A 17,260-nucleotide genomic window follows, 5' to 3' on the forward strand; every position below is an offset into this window, starting at 1 on the left:
TGGGTATTGTTGTAAGAATGCTTGATAGAGATCTTGTAGGTGTTTGTCTCTGTCTGAGGGGTTGGAGCAAATGTGGTTGTATCGCAGAGCTTGGCTGTAGACGATGGATCATGTGGTGTGGTCAGGGTGAAAGCTGGAGGCATGTAGGTAGGAATAGCGGTCAGTAGGTTTCCGGTATAGGGAGGTGTTTATGTGACCATCGTTTATTAGCACTGTAGTGTCCAGGAAGTGGATCTCTTGTGTGGACTGGACCAGGCTGAGGTTGATGGTGGGATGGAAATTGTTGAAATCATGGTGGAATTCCTCAAGGGCTTCTTTTCCATGGGTCCAGATGATGAAGATGTCATCAATATAGTGCAAGTAGAGTAGGGGCGTTAGGGGACAAGAGCTGAGGAAGCGTTGTTCTAAGTCAGCCATAAAAATGTTGACATACTGTGGGGCCATGTGGGTACCCATAGCAGTGCCGCTGATCTGAAGGTATACATTGTTCCCAAATGTAAAATAGTTATGGGTAAGGACAAAGTCACAAAGTTCAGCAACCAGGTTAGCCGTGACATTATCGGGGATAGTGTTCTTGACGGCTTGTAGTCCATCTTTGTGTGGAATGTTGGTGTAGAGGGCTTCTACATCCATAGTGGCCAGGATGGTGTTATCAGGAAGATCACCGATGGATTGTAGTTTCCTCAGGAAGTCAGTGGTGTCTCAAAGGTAGCTGGGAGTGCTGGTAGCGTAGGGCCTGAGGAGGGAGTCTACATAGCCAGACAATCCTGCTGTCAGGATGCCAATGCCTGAGATGATGGGGCGCCCAGGATTTCCAGGTTTATGGATCTTGGGTAGTAGATAGAATATCCCAGGTCAGGGTTCCAGGGGTGTGTCTGTGCGGATTTGATCTTGTGCTTTTTCAGGGAGTTTCTTGAGCAAATGCTGTAGTTTCTTTTGGTAACTCTCAGTGGGATCAGAGGGTAAAGGGTCATTATGCAAGGTAACCTATTTCCCCTTTTTTTTTCCTACCCCCCCCCCCCGATGTTCTTGTTTAACCCTGGATTTGTGCTGGAAATGGCCCACCTTGATTATCATACTCATTGTAAGGAGAGGTTTCAGAGTAACAGCCGTGTTAGTCTGTATTCGCAAAAAGAAAAGGAGTACTTGTGGCACCTTAGAGACTAACCAATTTATTTGAGCATTGCTCAAAAAAATTGGTTAGTCTCTAAGGTGCCACAAGTACTCCTTTTCTTATTGTAAGGAGAGTGGTCACTTTAGGTAAGCTATTACCAGCAGGAGAGTAGGGTGGGAGGAGGTATTTTTTCATGCTTTGTGTGTATATAAAAAGATCTTCTACACTTTCCACAGTATGCATCCGATGAGGTGAGCTGTAGCTCCCGAAAGCTTATGCTCAAATAAATTGGTTAGTCTCTAAGGTGCCACAAGTACTCCTTTTCTTTTTGCGAATACAGACTAACACGGCTTTTACTCTGAATAGACACACTGGATCTATGGCTTATTACAACAATCTATAACCTCTTGGGGGACGCTAGCCATGCAGCCCCACCCCTTCTGCCCCAGGCCCCACCCCTACCATCTGCCAGAACACTAATCTATGCTTTAGACATACTGTAGGTGGGAAAAAAATGTAAAATTAAACCTATATTGTGAAAAACTGAAATGCTGTTTTACAATGGAAGCACTTAGGCAATCTTGACTATAGACCTCACAATGTACTCTGTCTGGGTTTTCAGTTCCAAACTTAAGACAATGAACTATGAAGAGTGCAGAGTTTCCTGTTCACTAACTTTGGCCCCAGTCTTGGATTGGGATTCATTAGCATAAGCCTTTGCAGAGATCCCACTGAAGTAAGGAGCTGTGCTTATATTAAGTAACCACTCAGTGGACAAACAACAAAGGTTGTCTCCTGAGGGAGATGCTCTTTTTTAATTAAAGGTGGGTGAGAATTTCATGTACAAAGTTGAAGACAATCCAATGCAAGATCAGTTCCTTTGTCTTTACAGATGTATAACTTATGGGCATTTGAGTCCAAAGCATTATTCAGGAGGCTGGCTACAGACAAACAGCACAAAATTCCCCTTTCAGAGGGCAACTCTCTGAAGTCATGAGTGTGTCAGGTGTGGGGCTTGCACCTGCTTGCCATAGGAAGTGGGGAGGTGGTGTGGAGGCAGACTTCTGCTATGCGATGTCTATTCTCCACAAGTATAGGATCTGTTAAAAGACCGTAAGTAGATTTTACAGCTGACTGTCAGCAGTTCTAACTGATGTCAGGAGCCGTGTCTCTGACACTCTGCTCTCACTCCTATGCTGAGCACAGAATTGATCCAGGAGAGATTCTGCTCTGTAATCTCTCAGTGACGGTAATATTACATTGCAAGTGCTTGGAGATATCTTGGATGGGTGTTTAATGAATGTGGTTTCATTATGTTCTCTCACCAGCTATCATGTGTAAAACCCTTAATAGTTTACATTTCTTTTTCAGGAAAGGAAAGTTGTTTTGAGCGAATAATTCAAAGATTTGGAAGAAAAGTAGTGTATGTTGTTATAGGTGATGGCGTGGAAGAAGAACAAGGAGCAAAAAAGGTAGTAATTCTTTTTCAGTGCAGTTTTATTTCAAGTCTTTGAAAGTAAATATGTGCATTTTCTCACACCTGGGATTGTATGCATCGGGGTTGATTGTGATTTCAGATCTATAATTGTGTAGCGTTACAAAATTAGAACATTTTGACTGATGGGCTAGTAACACACTCTACTTAAAATTCTTGTTGGGTCTGGGATATTGCTGTCCTCCAAAAGATGCATTAGGGTAGCTATGTGTATCCAATATATCCGTATGAAGGATGTTAAGTATGGATTCTGGTTTGACTAAAACTGATAATTCCACTTCTCTAATTGGCATCCCCCAATGCCATGAAATATAATAAACTTAAGCACAGCTATTACAATTTGTGGTGTTTAGATACATCGCATTGTTTTGTGAATTTTATACCTGAATTTTATACCTTTATACATTGAAAGAGTATCTGAGAAATGGCGCATATACGTTAATGTTGACCTCTGCTCATGTCAGCTGTACCTAAATTGGGAGCCTGCATTTTCGGCCAAATATTGGTTATTTCTTGCTATTCTAATCCCTGTTGCTTTAGCTCTGGCAGAAGATGCAATTGAATCTCTTATTACATGTTTTTTCCTTTCTCCATTAGGAAGGGAAAATATCACGGTCTCTTCTCTTGCAATGTGGAGTGGGCATCTCAAAAAGCAACACTTTGTCTTACTGCTGGGAGTTACTACTGAATATGTCAATCTAATAGAGTGCAGGGGGAGAGGGGCTGGTCTAAGGTCTTTGACTGAAACCATAGAATATTATCCTAGCAAGTACAAAGAGAAGAAAAAATGGGAGCAAGGAGGTTTATCTTGCCTCATTTTCCTTGTAAATTGCCTTTCCATACGCTCTCTCTTTCCCAGCTTAACTTGAAAATCCCAGTGGTGATACTATATCTTTCTAGTAACCATTTTTCAAAGCTTTCCGAATGGAGAGATTAAACTAATTACACCACATGGCAATTTTACAAGATGTGACACTGAATAGTTTTGCAACATGAAATACCAACTTACATCCCTCTGAAACTTTCTGTGTAGTTTCCCATCTCGTTACATCAGTTTGCGAACTTGTCAGTTTCATGTGTCCCTTTGGCACACTAAAATGAACAGATTCCTCCTTTCTCCCTTAAGAAATGCCTTTAATCTTTGCAGAGAAGTTTTCTGCTGTAAATGATTACATTTTAACAGCTACATTTAATACCAGGAAAAGCTGTTGTCTTTGTTCCTTTCCATTGCTCAGTGAAGTAGTATTCCATGTAACGGTGACAAAAGTACTTCTTTCAGTAACACCTAATTCAGCAGTTTTTAACTGGAAACACCATGCAGGAAGGCCTAACTAAGAAAGCCTTCCCATTTGTTAAATGAAGAGGTAGTAGAGAAAGTTCCCTTGGAGCATTTGTTCCATGTGTTCTTTGTTGCTGGAAGGAATGTTCAGATTTGGAGAATGTAGGAAGCTGAGGATCTACTTTCTCTGCTCCAGAGTGAGATTGTGACTCAAAGTTACAGTCTCTCTGTGAGATTCCCTGCTGCTCTGGGAAGGGAGTAAACGTCACCTGGTCCAATGTACACTCCCTCGTGCATTGGCACAGCTAAAATGGCTGCCCCATTGTGGGGACAGAGCTAAGGTGCCACCTGTGTGAACTGGGAACACAGTGGCTCCGCAAAGTCTATCCATGTTGTGGGTAACGAGGACAAGTAGATGAGATGGGTGCCTTGCACTCCATTATGCCCCAGAGCCACCATGCTAGCTAGACCTTAATTTGACCCAAAATGATTAGATATGTGAATGATAAACACAGTGGAAAAACTGTTCAGTTCTGAAGAATTATGTAAATCAGCACATTTTAGCAATACTAGAAGCACTAAACATTTGAGTACATATTTGTATTCAGATATATTATGCTTAAATAAGGAGAGATAAAACTCTATTATACTATAAAATCACTTAACCTTCCACACACAGAAGCACCAACAAAATGGTAGAAGGTTTATAATAATAAAAATAAAAACTTGACAAAAATGGTGTAACTATGAAGACACCTATTAGAGTACCCCGCTCTTCCACGTAAATTTTTACCACATTCCATCCTACCTTCCCACCAATAATCTGTGTGTTTGTGAGTTTTTCAGGGAAGCCACTATCTTTTTATTATCCCATTGTCCGTCAAGTAGCATTCCATGCCTTGGTCCACGATTGAAGGCCCCTACATAGTACTGCTCAATAATAAATATAAACTTTTTATAAACCAGGGTTCTTTTCTTTTTCCCTGTTTGTAAAGCATTTACCACTCCAGTGATGCTGTATAATGAACAATATTGTTTTATTCATCAAGACTTCTGTAATTTATTAAAATAGCCAACCTATGTACTTCACAGATTTTTATTTTCTGTTCCAGTACTGAACAGTGACGAACTTCCAGATTAGTAAGTGAGAAAATGAGGGTCCGTATTAAAAACCACTTCACTAACAAACAGACCTGTTGTTTCATCATAGAAGGGTGGTAAAATATTCCTACAAGCATAGGTGCTGGAACTAGGGGTGCTGGGGATGCTGCCGCACCCCCTGGCTTGAAGTGGTTTCCCTCAGATACAGGATTTACAGTTTGGTTCAATGTCTCTCAGCACCCCCACTATACAAATTGTTCCAGCACCCCTGCCTACAAGTCCTTTATTTACTGAAAATGCTAGTTCAGTACACAGGTGATGGATGTTTAAAATGTATCTAAAATAAATTATTGTAATTATTATAAAACTGAGTCAGTAAATACATTAAATTAAGTTTATACAGTGTACAGTTATTTTTAAAAAGATTTTCATAATCCACATTTTTTCACATTTCCTTTTGATTGATGAAAATAAGTGTGATACACTAGGGACACTGCACACTCTTATATTTCACTTAGCATTGGATAAGTCATGGTATTGTCACCTTTCCCTAAACCATTATTTCCTGAAAACTCATTTTTATAAGACAGTTGAAATACTCAGGCCTTCATGTTCATAGTACAGACCAAGGAGCAAAAGTAAATTGTGGAGCCTTCTCTAGATCAAAACACAGAACACTTGATGTAGTTAGTATTTTAGAGTTCAAAGTCATGCCACATGAAGGTTGCTGTCTTCCTGCATCTGAAGGCTGCTAAAGTGACACAGTAGATACCAAAATAAGGTGACTTTTTTGCAAGAAAACCTGCTGTCTTGTCCCAGCCACTATCACAACACAACTCAATTTTTGTTACCACAGGCACTGTTCTTAGGTTATAGGTTATAGGCTTTAGGTTCTTTTAGGTCAGTCAGTTCTCTATCTGTAAAATGGCAGTAATGCTTCTCCACCTCACAGGGGAGATGTGAGAATAAATTCATTAATATTTGTGATTCATCATATACTATAATGATGGATATTCAACACAGCCACTATTTAATAACTCACAGCACACTTCACATTTTTATTTCAGGACAGGAAGTGAAGACTGTCATATCTAGTTGATATCATTGGATATTTTAAATAGTCAGAATGTAATAAACCCACATTTCAGTTTGACCGAAACACTGGGGATAAATTTGCCATCCTTTCAGAGGATTAGAACTTGGATCTGGAATGACCACAGGACCAGAAGGGAAGATGTAGGTCCTATGATTTGTCAGAAAATTGTCACCTACAACAGCACAGTATATCTTAGCACAGTACACTGGTCTTAGCTAAGTACTTATTCAAGTGCTCCATCACTTCTTCCAGCATCTAAGGAAGTGTTTCTACAAGGTATTGATTAGTCCCTAATCTGCTGAGTGAGGTCTAACAGAACCACAGCACAAGGCGGCATGACTGAAGGCACAAATGTGTGGGCTTTTTATTCATATTCCCTACAAAATTCCAGGTATAAATTTCTTTGTCATGAGCAAATACTTCTTTCAGGAAATAGAGATGTCATTTACAATTTGTCCTTCAGTGCTATGCAATCGAAAAATGGTTTATTTTGCAAAAATATTTGAAACAACAAGATTTTTCACTTTGTTCAGAATTGTTACTTTTGTTTTGTTTTGTGCTTGATAGAAAAAATTGAGAGTTTATTTCTTGTTTCAAAAAGGGAAATTGCCACTTTTTTATTTTTTATATTTCCTACATTAAAAGGTGAATTGGATTTTACTCAGAATGTCAAAATGAAAAAATTTGACATGTCAACATTTTTTATTTCAAAGGTTCATCACAAAATTGAAACATTTTGAAAAAATGATTTTCTTCAGTAAAAAATTATCAGGCTCCCATTTTTTTTTATTTCAAAATCTTTGTTGAAAAAATTACAACCAGCTCTATTGCATAATATATAAGTTTTAATAGGCAAAATGTTCAGACTTACTTACAGATATTATGGAAATCTCATTTTGACCACTAAAATTATAATAGAGGTAGGTACATGGAATCATGAGACTGGAAGAGACCCCGAAAGGTCTTCTAGTCCAGTGCCCTGTACTCAGGGCTGGACTAAGTATTATCTAGACCACTCCTGACAGGTGTTTGCTTAAGTTGCTCTTAAAAATCTCCAATTACAGAGATTCCACAACCTCCCTGGGCAATTTATTCCAATGCTTAACTACCCCGACAGGGAAGTATTTCCTAATGTCCAACCTAAACCGCCCTTGCTGCAATTTAAGCCCATTGCTTCTTGTCCTATCCTTGGAGTTAAGGAGAAAAAATATTCACACACATCCTTGTAACAATCATTTGTTCTTATTCGGTTTCATCCAATTTACTTAAGACCTTTTCTCCAGTTTGTCCAGATCATTTTGAATTTTAATCCTGTCCTCCAAAGCAATTGCAACCCCTCCCATCTTGGCATCATCCACAGACTTTATAAGTGTACTCTCTCTGCCATTATCTAAATCATTGATGAAGATATTATACAGAACTGGACCCAGGACCAATATCTGCAGGACCCACTGAATATGCTCTTCCAGCTTGACTGTGAACCACTGATGATTACTCTCCGAGAATGGTTTTCCAACCAGTTATGAACCCACTTATAGTAGCTCCATCTAGGTTGTATTTACCTTGTTTGTTTATGAGACGGTCATGCGAGACAGTATCAAAAGCCTTACTAAAGTCAAGATATACCATGTCTACTGCTTCCCCCCCATCCACAAGGATTGTTACCCTGTCAAAGAAAGCTATTAGGTTCGTTTGACATGATTTGCTCTTGACAAATCCATGCTGACTGTTACTTATCACCTTATTATCTTCTAGGTGTCTGCAAATTGATTGCTTGAAAATATGCTCCATAATCTTTACATGTTACACTAGTCAACAATTATGTTTACTGTATTCCACATTTTTATCAGATATTAATGCAATCCAGTTACATTCACTGCCATTAGGCATAGTATTTGCCATTCAGCAGTATGTGAGGTATTACCATTGCTCAATATGCTTAGAATAGAAAATACCTGAAGTATATCAGATTCCACTGTGTGGTAACTGTTAGCAAAAGCTTACTTTTTAAAGGCAATGTCTGTCAAATACCTATGAAAATAAACCAATGAAAGCCCTTCCTTCCTGGTCACCCAGTGAAAAAAGCAAATGCTTTGAGGCTGGGTCCCAGAGCTGTGTTGCTATTTTCAACGAGTTGGATTTGTCATTATCTGCTCATTTTATAGTGTTTTATAGGGGTTTGCGAATCTGGGAGTGTTTTTCTCTGTGATAGAGTATTATTATGAATGTTTGGCTTGTAGGGTATATACTACCAAAAGATGAAGGTGCATTGATAGATTTGTACAATAACTTATGTTACCTTATTTAAGGTGAATTTTTTTATTTTATTTATTTATTTATGAACCACAGCAAGAATTCCTCTCCCCCCCCCCCCCGAGATGCAGTATAAAATGTATACCACTGAGTGAAATTCATAATGATCTGATCTTGCCAGGTCAGACCTGTAAACAAAATTCCAGTGTAAATTGACGTATGCTTGCAGCTACAGCATTCCTGGCATGTTTCCGTTGTTGGCAATGTTAACCAGGGGCCTTTTTGGCCTACATACAGAAGGCTTGAACATAATTATAATGCCGAGCATTTACATAACTTTTTCATAGGCCTTTTCAAGCATAATTAATCCCCTCAATACTCCTTTCTGATACATAAGTAGAATTATCCCTGCTTTACAGATAGGGAAACTAAGGCAAAGAGAATTTAAATGATTTTTCCAAGACCATTCAGTAGCTCAGAAATAGCCCCCTGGAGATTTTGGTCCTGAATCACATCCCAGACTACAGAGACTAATCCATTACCTATACTGCATCTGGACAGTACTGTGATTGTTGGAGCTTGATGGAGGTATGCCTAGTTGTTAGGAGGGCCGGTTCCTTTTTAATGCAGAAGGGGGTTCATAGGGGGAGCCCAGGTCGTCCCACTCCACTGGGCTTTTGTCCGGGGCCCTGTGTGGGTTAGCAAAGACCAGGCACCCCAAGGCCGTTTTACAGCTGTCCTCCCTGGGCCACCTCCAGCATCCCACTCTGTAATCCAAGCTTCTGAGCTATCTGACTTCCTTTTGAGCTCCACCTCCATCTGGAGCATGCTCTGCAGGTGTGGGTGGGATCGTCTGGGTCTAGAGTTGTTCTTTAACCACTTCAGCCCTAGTGTGGGGTATATACACCCCATCACAAGTACAAAGGAGTAACGGTGACTTAATTTATTAAATAGTTTGACACAAGTTCTTTAGATGCTCCACATATCTGATGAGTACCCAGTATGACACTAGGGAGTATTACTTGGGAGGCAGTATGATCAAGGGGGCTGAACATGGAGTTGAGAGCCAGTAACACCTGACTATAATCCTACTTGTGCCATTCATTCATTTCTCTTTGGCTCTTGACTTCTTAGTAAATAGCAAGATACTTTCCACCATGTCAGTCACCATGCTCCATCTGCTATACATTGTTTGCTCATCTTTCCCTGGCATAATTGAGTGGGGAGACCCGGTGCCATGCTTGATTCAAAAAGAGAAGCAGGGAACTGAGGTTCCTAGTTGGCCAATCAGAGAAGAAGGAGAAGTGGTGCCTAGCACTAGGCAGAGAGCACTCATGGGAGAAAAGCTGGATGGGGACAAAGGAGGAGAACTCCGGCAGCTCAAGTGAGGTGCAAAAATAAATGGGTGAAAATGCAGCCAGCTCAACTAGAACAGCCTAAACCTGATGTGAACATAAACACTTCTGTCTTGGGCATTGTTTGGCACCAACAATGTTTTTGGTATTGTGCAAGTCATACGGTGTTGACAGTTCCTGCAACAAAGATCTTGCTGTCTAAGTAAAATAGACACAGAGAAGACAAGATACACTGGGAAGCCCAGATTGAATAATTAGCAACTTTTTCCCCTGAACCTTACTGTTGACTTATTTTGTGACTTTAGGAGGGATTTGGATGAAAATGTGGGAAGAGAAATGGCTTTGCAGACCAGGAGAGGGAGGTTATTGCATGCATACGGGGTAATGTGGAAATCGGCATTGAGACGGTCATGTTGGAAAAGGATGACCAGGACATCTGGCTGCCATTGCTGATGGAGCTTGGCATGGAGATGACACAATGGGAATCTAGGTTGAAGATATAGAGATTTTCTGTCCTCTAGTTAGTTGACCGCTAGTGTTTCTAGATCTCTTAGAAGAAGGTTAAGCATATACTTGTGCTTTGCTATGCTTCTCTGGAATTCTGCTCCCAAAATACCTTAAAGTACCCTAGTGCCTCTGCAAATCAATGGCTCATTTGTTGCTCTTCAGGTTGAAGTGCAGTTAGCTCTTTTTCAAGGCTTTGTGACGATCTGAAAAAGATAGAGTTCCCCTCTGCCTTTCCATCAGGGCTTCAAAGTTTTTTTTTCTTCTTATAAAGCTCACCTGCTCTGTATTACAACATTTGTGGAAGCTGGCTGCCTGTGTTTTCTCCCCACTTTTGCCCTACACTCATTTCTCAGTCTTCAGCTACCCCAGGGCTCCCTGATGTTCCTTTGCCAGTTGATTAACACACACTCCAGCAAGGTCCTGCTGCAGCATGGTATTTCACTCCATAGTGGAGCAATGGTTGCTTGTTTTCAGTTTCCTCAACAGGCAATATCAGTTGTTTCTTGAGGCTGGGATTTTCAAAGAAGCCTACATAAATTAGGCACTCCCATTTATTTTCAAAGAGATTTACACGCCTACCTATCTTTAAGCTCCTTATTTTTCCAGTCTTATTTTTTTCAGTCCAACCCAGATCATCATGATGTTATTGCCAGGCTTGCAATGACATGCGTACACAGTGGTTTATACAAAACTCTCCAGACAAATAACAAATTATAGACCCATTTTGAGGATCTTACCATCTAAATTGCATAAAGTAACATATTAATGGTTTACAATAAACAAGGCACTAGAGAGCGTGTAAGGGATCTCTGAGATTTCAAGACTGATGTATAGCTAGACAGCATGTAAATTAGGAGAAGTGACCAGAATGAAAGCCAGAGAGAAGATGCACTGTAAGGACAACCATGAGTAAAAGCCTGGTTTTGCTATTGACTTCATTAGGACCAGGATTTCACTCTGAACTTCTGAGGAGGGATTTGAAGGAGAATAAAGTTACATGCCCCAGAAAGTGTTCTTAAAATGCCACCGAATCCCAGAAGCCATTGTAATGCCTACATTGTTCTCAGTGTGTGTGCTCAAATCAGCTGGCTGTGAGTTGAACCAATGAAAAACATGTTCATTGTAGCCTTGAAATTATTTGTTGCATTGAAGCAATTTTCCTTTGGGATGAATGGAATATTTTCTCTGACAGAGGAGATTATCTTTCTTTTATTTACGAAAAACTTCTTGCTGACACTGTAGTGCCTGCTTTGCAGCTTAAGGATAGTGAGGTTTCACAATCAGCTATTTTACCCTTCATGGGTGATGTAATATGTGTTTGTCCCCCTGGTATTCATGTCTTTAGTTTATTCAGGTGTCTTGCAAATATGTTCAAGATTTAGACCTAGACTTTTTTTTTAGCTAATGGGGAAAAAATTAAACATTCATTTTAAAATTCTCCTACATGGAAAAGCTGTTTTAAGGTCAGTGCAAACAATAACCAGCATAATACAAACCACCAGGAAAAAATTACTTTCTGCATGATTTGAATAGCATATTGATGTATTCTGAATCACTGCCAATGCGTTGTTTAACTCACCTGCCAGTAATAGTTTCTCAAAGACTAAACATGTTTTGACAGTAGACAAGTTTATCTTCATTTTTTTTTGTCAACAAGTTTAATCATTTTTTTATATATCCATATATTTCATCTGCAGGATAGAATGTTTTCCGTGTTTCTATAGAAATATATTTTGTATTTCAGAAACGTACCTAATCCTTTTTTTAGAAAAAGGAACTAAAAAAATTACTCTTTAAATAAGGCCTACAAATGTGATTTTAAAAAAAAATAGATTTGATGTTACTGAGAATTCAAGTTAGAAGCACTGAGAAATATTGATGAGAAGAGAGGTTATAATTATTATAGCTCATCTTGAGTCATACATAGTTAGAGAGCAGCTGAAGTATTGCTGTCCTCTTGCAGTGTTACCTTATTCTTGCAAGAGACAATGAGATGAGTTTGCAGACCAGAATGCCCAAGTTTTTGACATTGTGTTTCTTCTGTTCATAGCATGCCATGCCATTTTGGAGGATCTCAAGCCACTCTGACCTTATGGCCCTTCATCATGCCTTGGAACTGGAGTACTTGTAGCAGCTTAGCAGCACTTTGAAACCCCAGAACCTCCCTTATGCCCATGGACAGTATGCCTGTGTCTTGTGTCAGCATTGGACTACAGAATTTTGTGATTTCAACATGTTGATGTACAGCTGCAATTGGTCTTAACTTTTGCCCTTTCAGTAAATGGAGGAGCATGCCTTTTTCTTCAGAACAGCTGTTGACTCTAATATTGCGAATCCAATGAAAACAAGCCATGAGAATGTTTTAACAGCGCATTTTACCACATTTGATACAAAATAAACAAAAGGTTCATACCTGTGAAGAAAGAAAGGACCTGCAAATGCTTTGTAGTTTTTAGAATCTTCAATGTGACACACACAGCTTCTTCAACACAGCAAACTTGATTGCACAATGAAGACTGAATTTTTCAAAATACCAGTGGAGTAATTTTCTTGTAAAGAAGGTTTACTTTTTTGGTTTCTCATACCCAGGGTACTCTGTACATCTTTACTTATTTATGAACAGACTGTGTTTTGACATCATATAACTGAGGATACATATGATAGGATTAAAGGCTATTTATAAGCCTTTGTCTCATGATACAGCAAACACTTTTGATTTTAGCACATTGCAAAGTAGTCTAAAGTATGTCTAATTTAAACAAATAGGTACATCACTGAGACAATCATGTACAGGAAGAATTTTTTGTGTAAATTTGTAATAATGGATGATTCTTTTACATATTGGTTAAGTAAATGCTATTGAGAGGTAGTAATGCCTTGTTGATGAAGTCTGAGGCAATGTGTACACAGCTATTGTGCAGTGCCTTATCAGAGTGTGGGGTATAAATATGTAGATAATGGATTTTTTAGATAAATTTGTCAAGACCAAAAGCATGGATGTCAAGTGTCAATAAGGAATTTGTTGTTGTTTTTCAGCTATTTTCTCTTTTTCCCCCTCAGCTATTCTGGCTATAAAATGATGGTTACCATGTGTCCCCATTAAACACATACACAGAGCTACACAACTTAATTGAAGAGGAATTCCTTACTGTCTTTCATTTTCTGTTTTAATGCTAATGTATTAAATCTCCTTAAAGAATTGAATAATGAACCAACAAACTCCTTCCATAAAAAGAAGTTACAGAATAGAAAATAATTATACAAGGGGTATTTGAGTTGGAGACTAACAAATCAAAGTTTTCATGTTGTCAGAAAATCAAAAATTACAGCATGTGCTTTGTTTCACGTAAGTTAGAAAAGAGTATTTTGGAGAAACTGAGCAAAACATAATTATATGCAGTGTACCCGCTTCAGTTTTTTTAATTCTCTTCCACCAGGAGTCAGATTTTCCTAGTGTGTAACATCCATTGCCGGCAATGGACACAATGAAATAGTTGTCACCAAGGATGTAAAATATCCATAGTCTATATTAATTTCTGTTATCAATGTAAACTCTGTCTGATCTATGAGTTGTGACTTTTTTAAACCTTACAGGACATGAGCAATGTGGTCAGTTAAACTGAGTCTGACATCTGGGCCTGAATTGTACCAGTTCCCTTTCCCTGATTTCCATCTTTTCATTAAAAAGAAACCTCAGCTTTGTTGGTTCATTCTTCAAAATTTTACTCCCCGTTTCCTCCCACCCCACCCCCCAAAAAACAACACCAGCCTTTTAAACAGCTACCTGCAAAGCACCAAAGTAGCTGTGAAGCAACACCCTCCTGTGTTGGAGGATTCATATTGCTGCTAGTTAATCATTTGTGGATTTTCCAAATTGCTTAATTACCAACTAAGGCCCCTGTCTCGCTAAGACTTACACATGTGCTTCATTTTACACATTAGTGTGAGTAGTTCTAACAAAGTCGAGGGAATTACTCACAGTGCATAAAGTTTAAGCACATGGTGTGTCGTTCTTTTAGGATTGGGGCTATTATAATTAGATTTTTTTTCCTTTGCTTCAAGCAAAGTAGAGAGTGACAGTTTTTTGTCTTTTCAATTTTTGTAGTCGTTTTGCAGACTGAAAAAAAAAAACAGTTTATCTTGGCCTTATTGTACAAAAAAGTGTGTTGTGTCCACAATTGTGTACAGAATTTTTCTTCATTAATTTTGTGTTTTAAATTAATAAAATTGATTTGTGAACTAGTAAACCATCCTCTGAGACGTAAGTATTTGATTATTTTTGCCATAGGTTTTTTGCTGTCTCAAGAAGAAAAAAATGCTCACTTGTCTATGCTACCCAGATAAGAAGCTCTATAGAACAACCACCATGCCTTGGTAAAATACCTTGGCTGTAGAGGTGTAAACTAGATAGGCAGCAGCTGCTTCTCTGATCAGTGGGTGCTAGAGAAGAACAATATAAAATAACCCACAAGAATGGGAATCAGAGTGCACTGGCTCTTCATTTGTTTAAGCTTGTGACTGAATTTAGTCCTCATAAAAGCGAGGAACTTGGGGTCCATTGAAGTAGAAGAGAGTTGAAATTACCTGAGGCAAGCAATGAGTGGGTTACAGAATACACTAATCGCTCCTACCCCATATTTGTTGTGAGCTGCATGACTTTTCTTGTGCCTGTCCAAAGCAGCACTGTGGTGGTTTCCTGATGTGTACAAAGGGTGATTAGCACACAACTTGGATCAGCAAATTCACTTTCATTTTTGGCACTTAAATAGGTTTTGAAATTGTCTCTCCAAAGGGGAAAGGCTAATTCAATACTATACTAACCCCTGAGGCCGTCTTCTCTTTGGAAGTTATTACTGTTTTAGTCCATTACTTATACAAGTTGAGGGTGCTTAAGAAGGAACTTTCTCGGTCTCATAAAATATACATGTGTATTAATTTGTGCTGTTGAAATCCAAAAAGTGAAATGAATTTTCCTTACAACTAGCATTGTACGACGTGCTCTGGCTCATGCATGGGGGTTGTAACCATATGGATTCCTGTAATTTGCTTTTTCAAAGTATGAGAAGCAAACCCCCTGCAGATTTGTTAGCATTTGGGAGTATTAAGTCTGAGTGGTTTTGGCAGAACTGGAAGCTGAAATTCACTAGCCAGCCATCCAGCCCTGATATAGGAGGCAGCTTAAAATAAGCTGAGTTCCCTGACCCTCTCTATGTATGAGGTATGATTCAGTTGTGTTCCTCAATTTCTCAGGAGAAATGACGACCGCAAGCTCAGCTGAATTCTTTCTGGTGGTTTTGTTGTTTAGACTGCTGTATTACCATGATGTGTTTTAAAGGCATATCTCAAATTAGATTTAAACCAAGAACCCTAAATTGCAAGCACTACTTGGCTCCAGACATGTGCTTTCAGAAGGCGACTAGGCCTATAGCTGTAGATTACTTGACATTACACATGATGTTGAAAACTGTAGCCTACATAACCATATACCCTAGGCTGTGGATCAATCTCTTTGATACATGAACACTCTCTCTCTCTCTCTCTCTCTCTCTCGCATTAAAAAATTGGTGCCTCAGGTCCCTTATTTTTAAAAAACTTTGACATCTTAAAATGATTTAAATGTACAGCACTGTAAAGTTTTGAAGGAAGAGATGCCCAGATGCTATATATTATTTTGTAGTAATCCATTCAAGCATTGAGGTTACAGTGGCAAAACACAAACACAGTATTTCAAATGTTTTCTTGCAAGGTAGAGATAAAATATGACTGTGCTTCCACCTCTGTCCCCCTTTTTTCCTTTAAAGCTAACTGTTGCTCCCTACCACATTAGAACAAACTGTGATTATCTGAAGATGATGCGTTTTGCATTAGACCCACAGTTAGATGGTCAGGGGCATGTTCTGTCTGTGGTATGTACCAAGCAGCATGAGAATCAATGGGGTCACTGAAATCCCCCTTGAAATCGTTGGGGTTTTGTAAAATAAAAATAAGTCCAAAAGATAGGTGAAGAATTGTTTCGCAATTAGTTGGTTGGCTTAAGTATGAAAATGTTCATAAGTATGTGAAGCCAGTTATGGCAGCCAAAAACCTATGGCAATAATTTCTTACTCCCCATTCTAATGAAGAGGGATGCAGGAAGTCACACAGAATTAAGATTGTTTTGTAATGCAATTCGCCTGCATTTGCTGTGTTTCCTTTTAGAAACAGTACTGCATAAAGTTCCCATTCATTTCTTAGAAGCTCATTGATAAGATGACCAGCTGCAGTAGTTCTACCTATAATAATTATATGTGTCCAAATTATTAGGATTGTTCCTTCAGGATAATGCCAAGGAGCTGGAATTAATAATTATTTGTGAAATGGGAGGAGTATATTGGTGCTTTGTAGACCTGTAAGAAGACAAAGTTGCTGTCCTCAAAAGCATACAATGTAAACTCATAAAACACTTTGTGTGTGTGGTTTCCCCTTTCGTCTCTCTAAATATTTCCTGTTTCTCTCAATTCCATGTTTTTTTCAAATTCTGTCCCACAACCCTCCTCACCATACTCAGTGGGAGTTAGTTGTGTGTGCATCTCTGATGGCAGTGCTTGTAGCCTAACTGTGTCACTTATAAATAATGACAGGATGGTTTGTGCTAGCTGAACCGGAAGTGTAGGTGGCTTTTTTACGTACCTTTTGGCTTTCTGACTTGGAAGCAGATTGTTTGAGAAAAGGACAATCTGAAGTTCACCAATACGCCCTCCGACCAAGCCAAGAGAAATGAAGAGAACCGTCCGCACAGGCCTTCCAGTCTTTCACGTTCAGCAAACATGGTGGGGGGAGAAGTAAATTTACTTTGTAGTAACTTTCATTTCCATTTCTATTTTTGGAGAGAATTTTCAGTGGTGCTAGATTGGTAGCAAAGTAAACTGAAGCCCTTTATTTCTCCACAGGAAAGGTATAGCATTGGGCAGCCACAATGTAAACAGCATACATTGACATGCAGCATTTAAAACTAAAAACCTAAGTACACATGGTGATCTAACTATATAGCAAAGGGTGGCATGAAGAGGGAAAAACTAAG

The 17,260-nt window shown here is 39.0% G+C and overlaps 1 protein-coding gene across 16 annotated transcripts in view; it reads left to right on the forward strand.

Moving 5' to 3' along the window:
- EYA1 (EYA transcriptional coactivator and phosphatase 1) overlaps positions 1–14,407 on the forward strand; it is a 231,237-nt gene extending 216,830 nt beyond the window's left edge. For 7 of the 16 annotated variants that reach the window (XM_073330852.1, XM_073330861.1, XM_073330853.1 and 4 more), the window contains 2 exons: positions 2,486–2,586; positions 12,251–14,406. In XM_073330852.1, coding sequence (XP_073186953.1) covers positions 2,486–2,586; positions 12,251–12,331 — 182 coding nt within the window. In that variant the 3' untranslated portion in view covers positions 12,332–14,406. Of the gene's footprint in view, positions 1–2,485; positions 2,587–12,250 lie in introns of all 16 variants that reach the window. The other 9 variants (XM_073330862.1, XM_073330863.1, XM_073330867.1 and 6 more) reach the window with 4 other exon arrangements.
- The last annotated feature ends 2,853 nt before the right edge of the window (positions 14,408–17,260 follow it).

The sequence above is a fragment of the Lepidochelys kempii genome, chromosome 2, assembly GCF_965140265.1.
Source record: "Lepidochelys kempii isolate rLepKem1 chromosome 2, rLepKem1.hap2, whole genome shotgun sequence".
Classification (NCBI taxonomy): Eukaryota; Metazoa; Chordata; order Testudines; family Cheloniidae; genus Lepidochelys; species Lepidochelys kempii.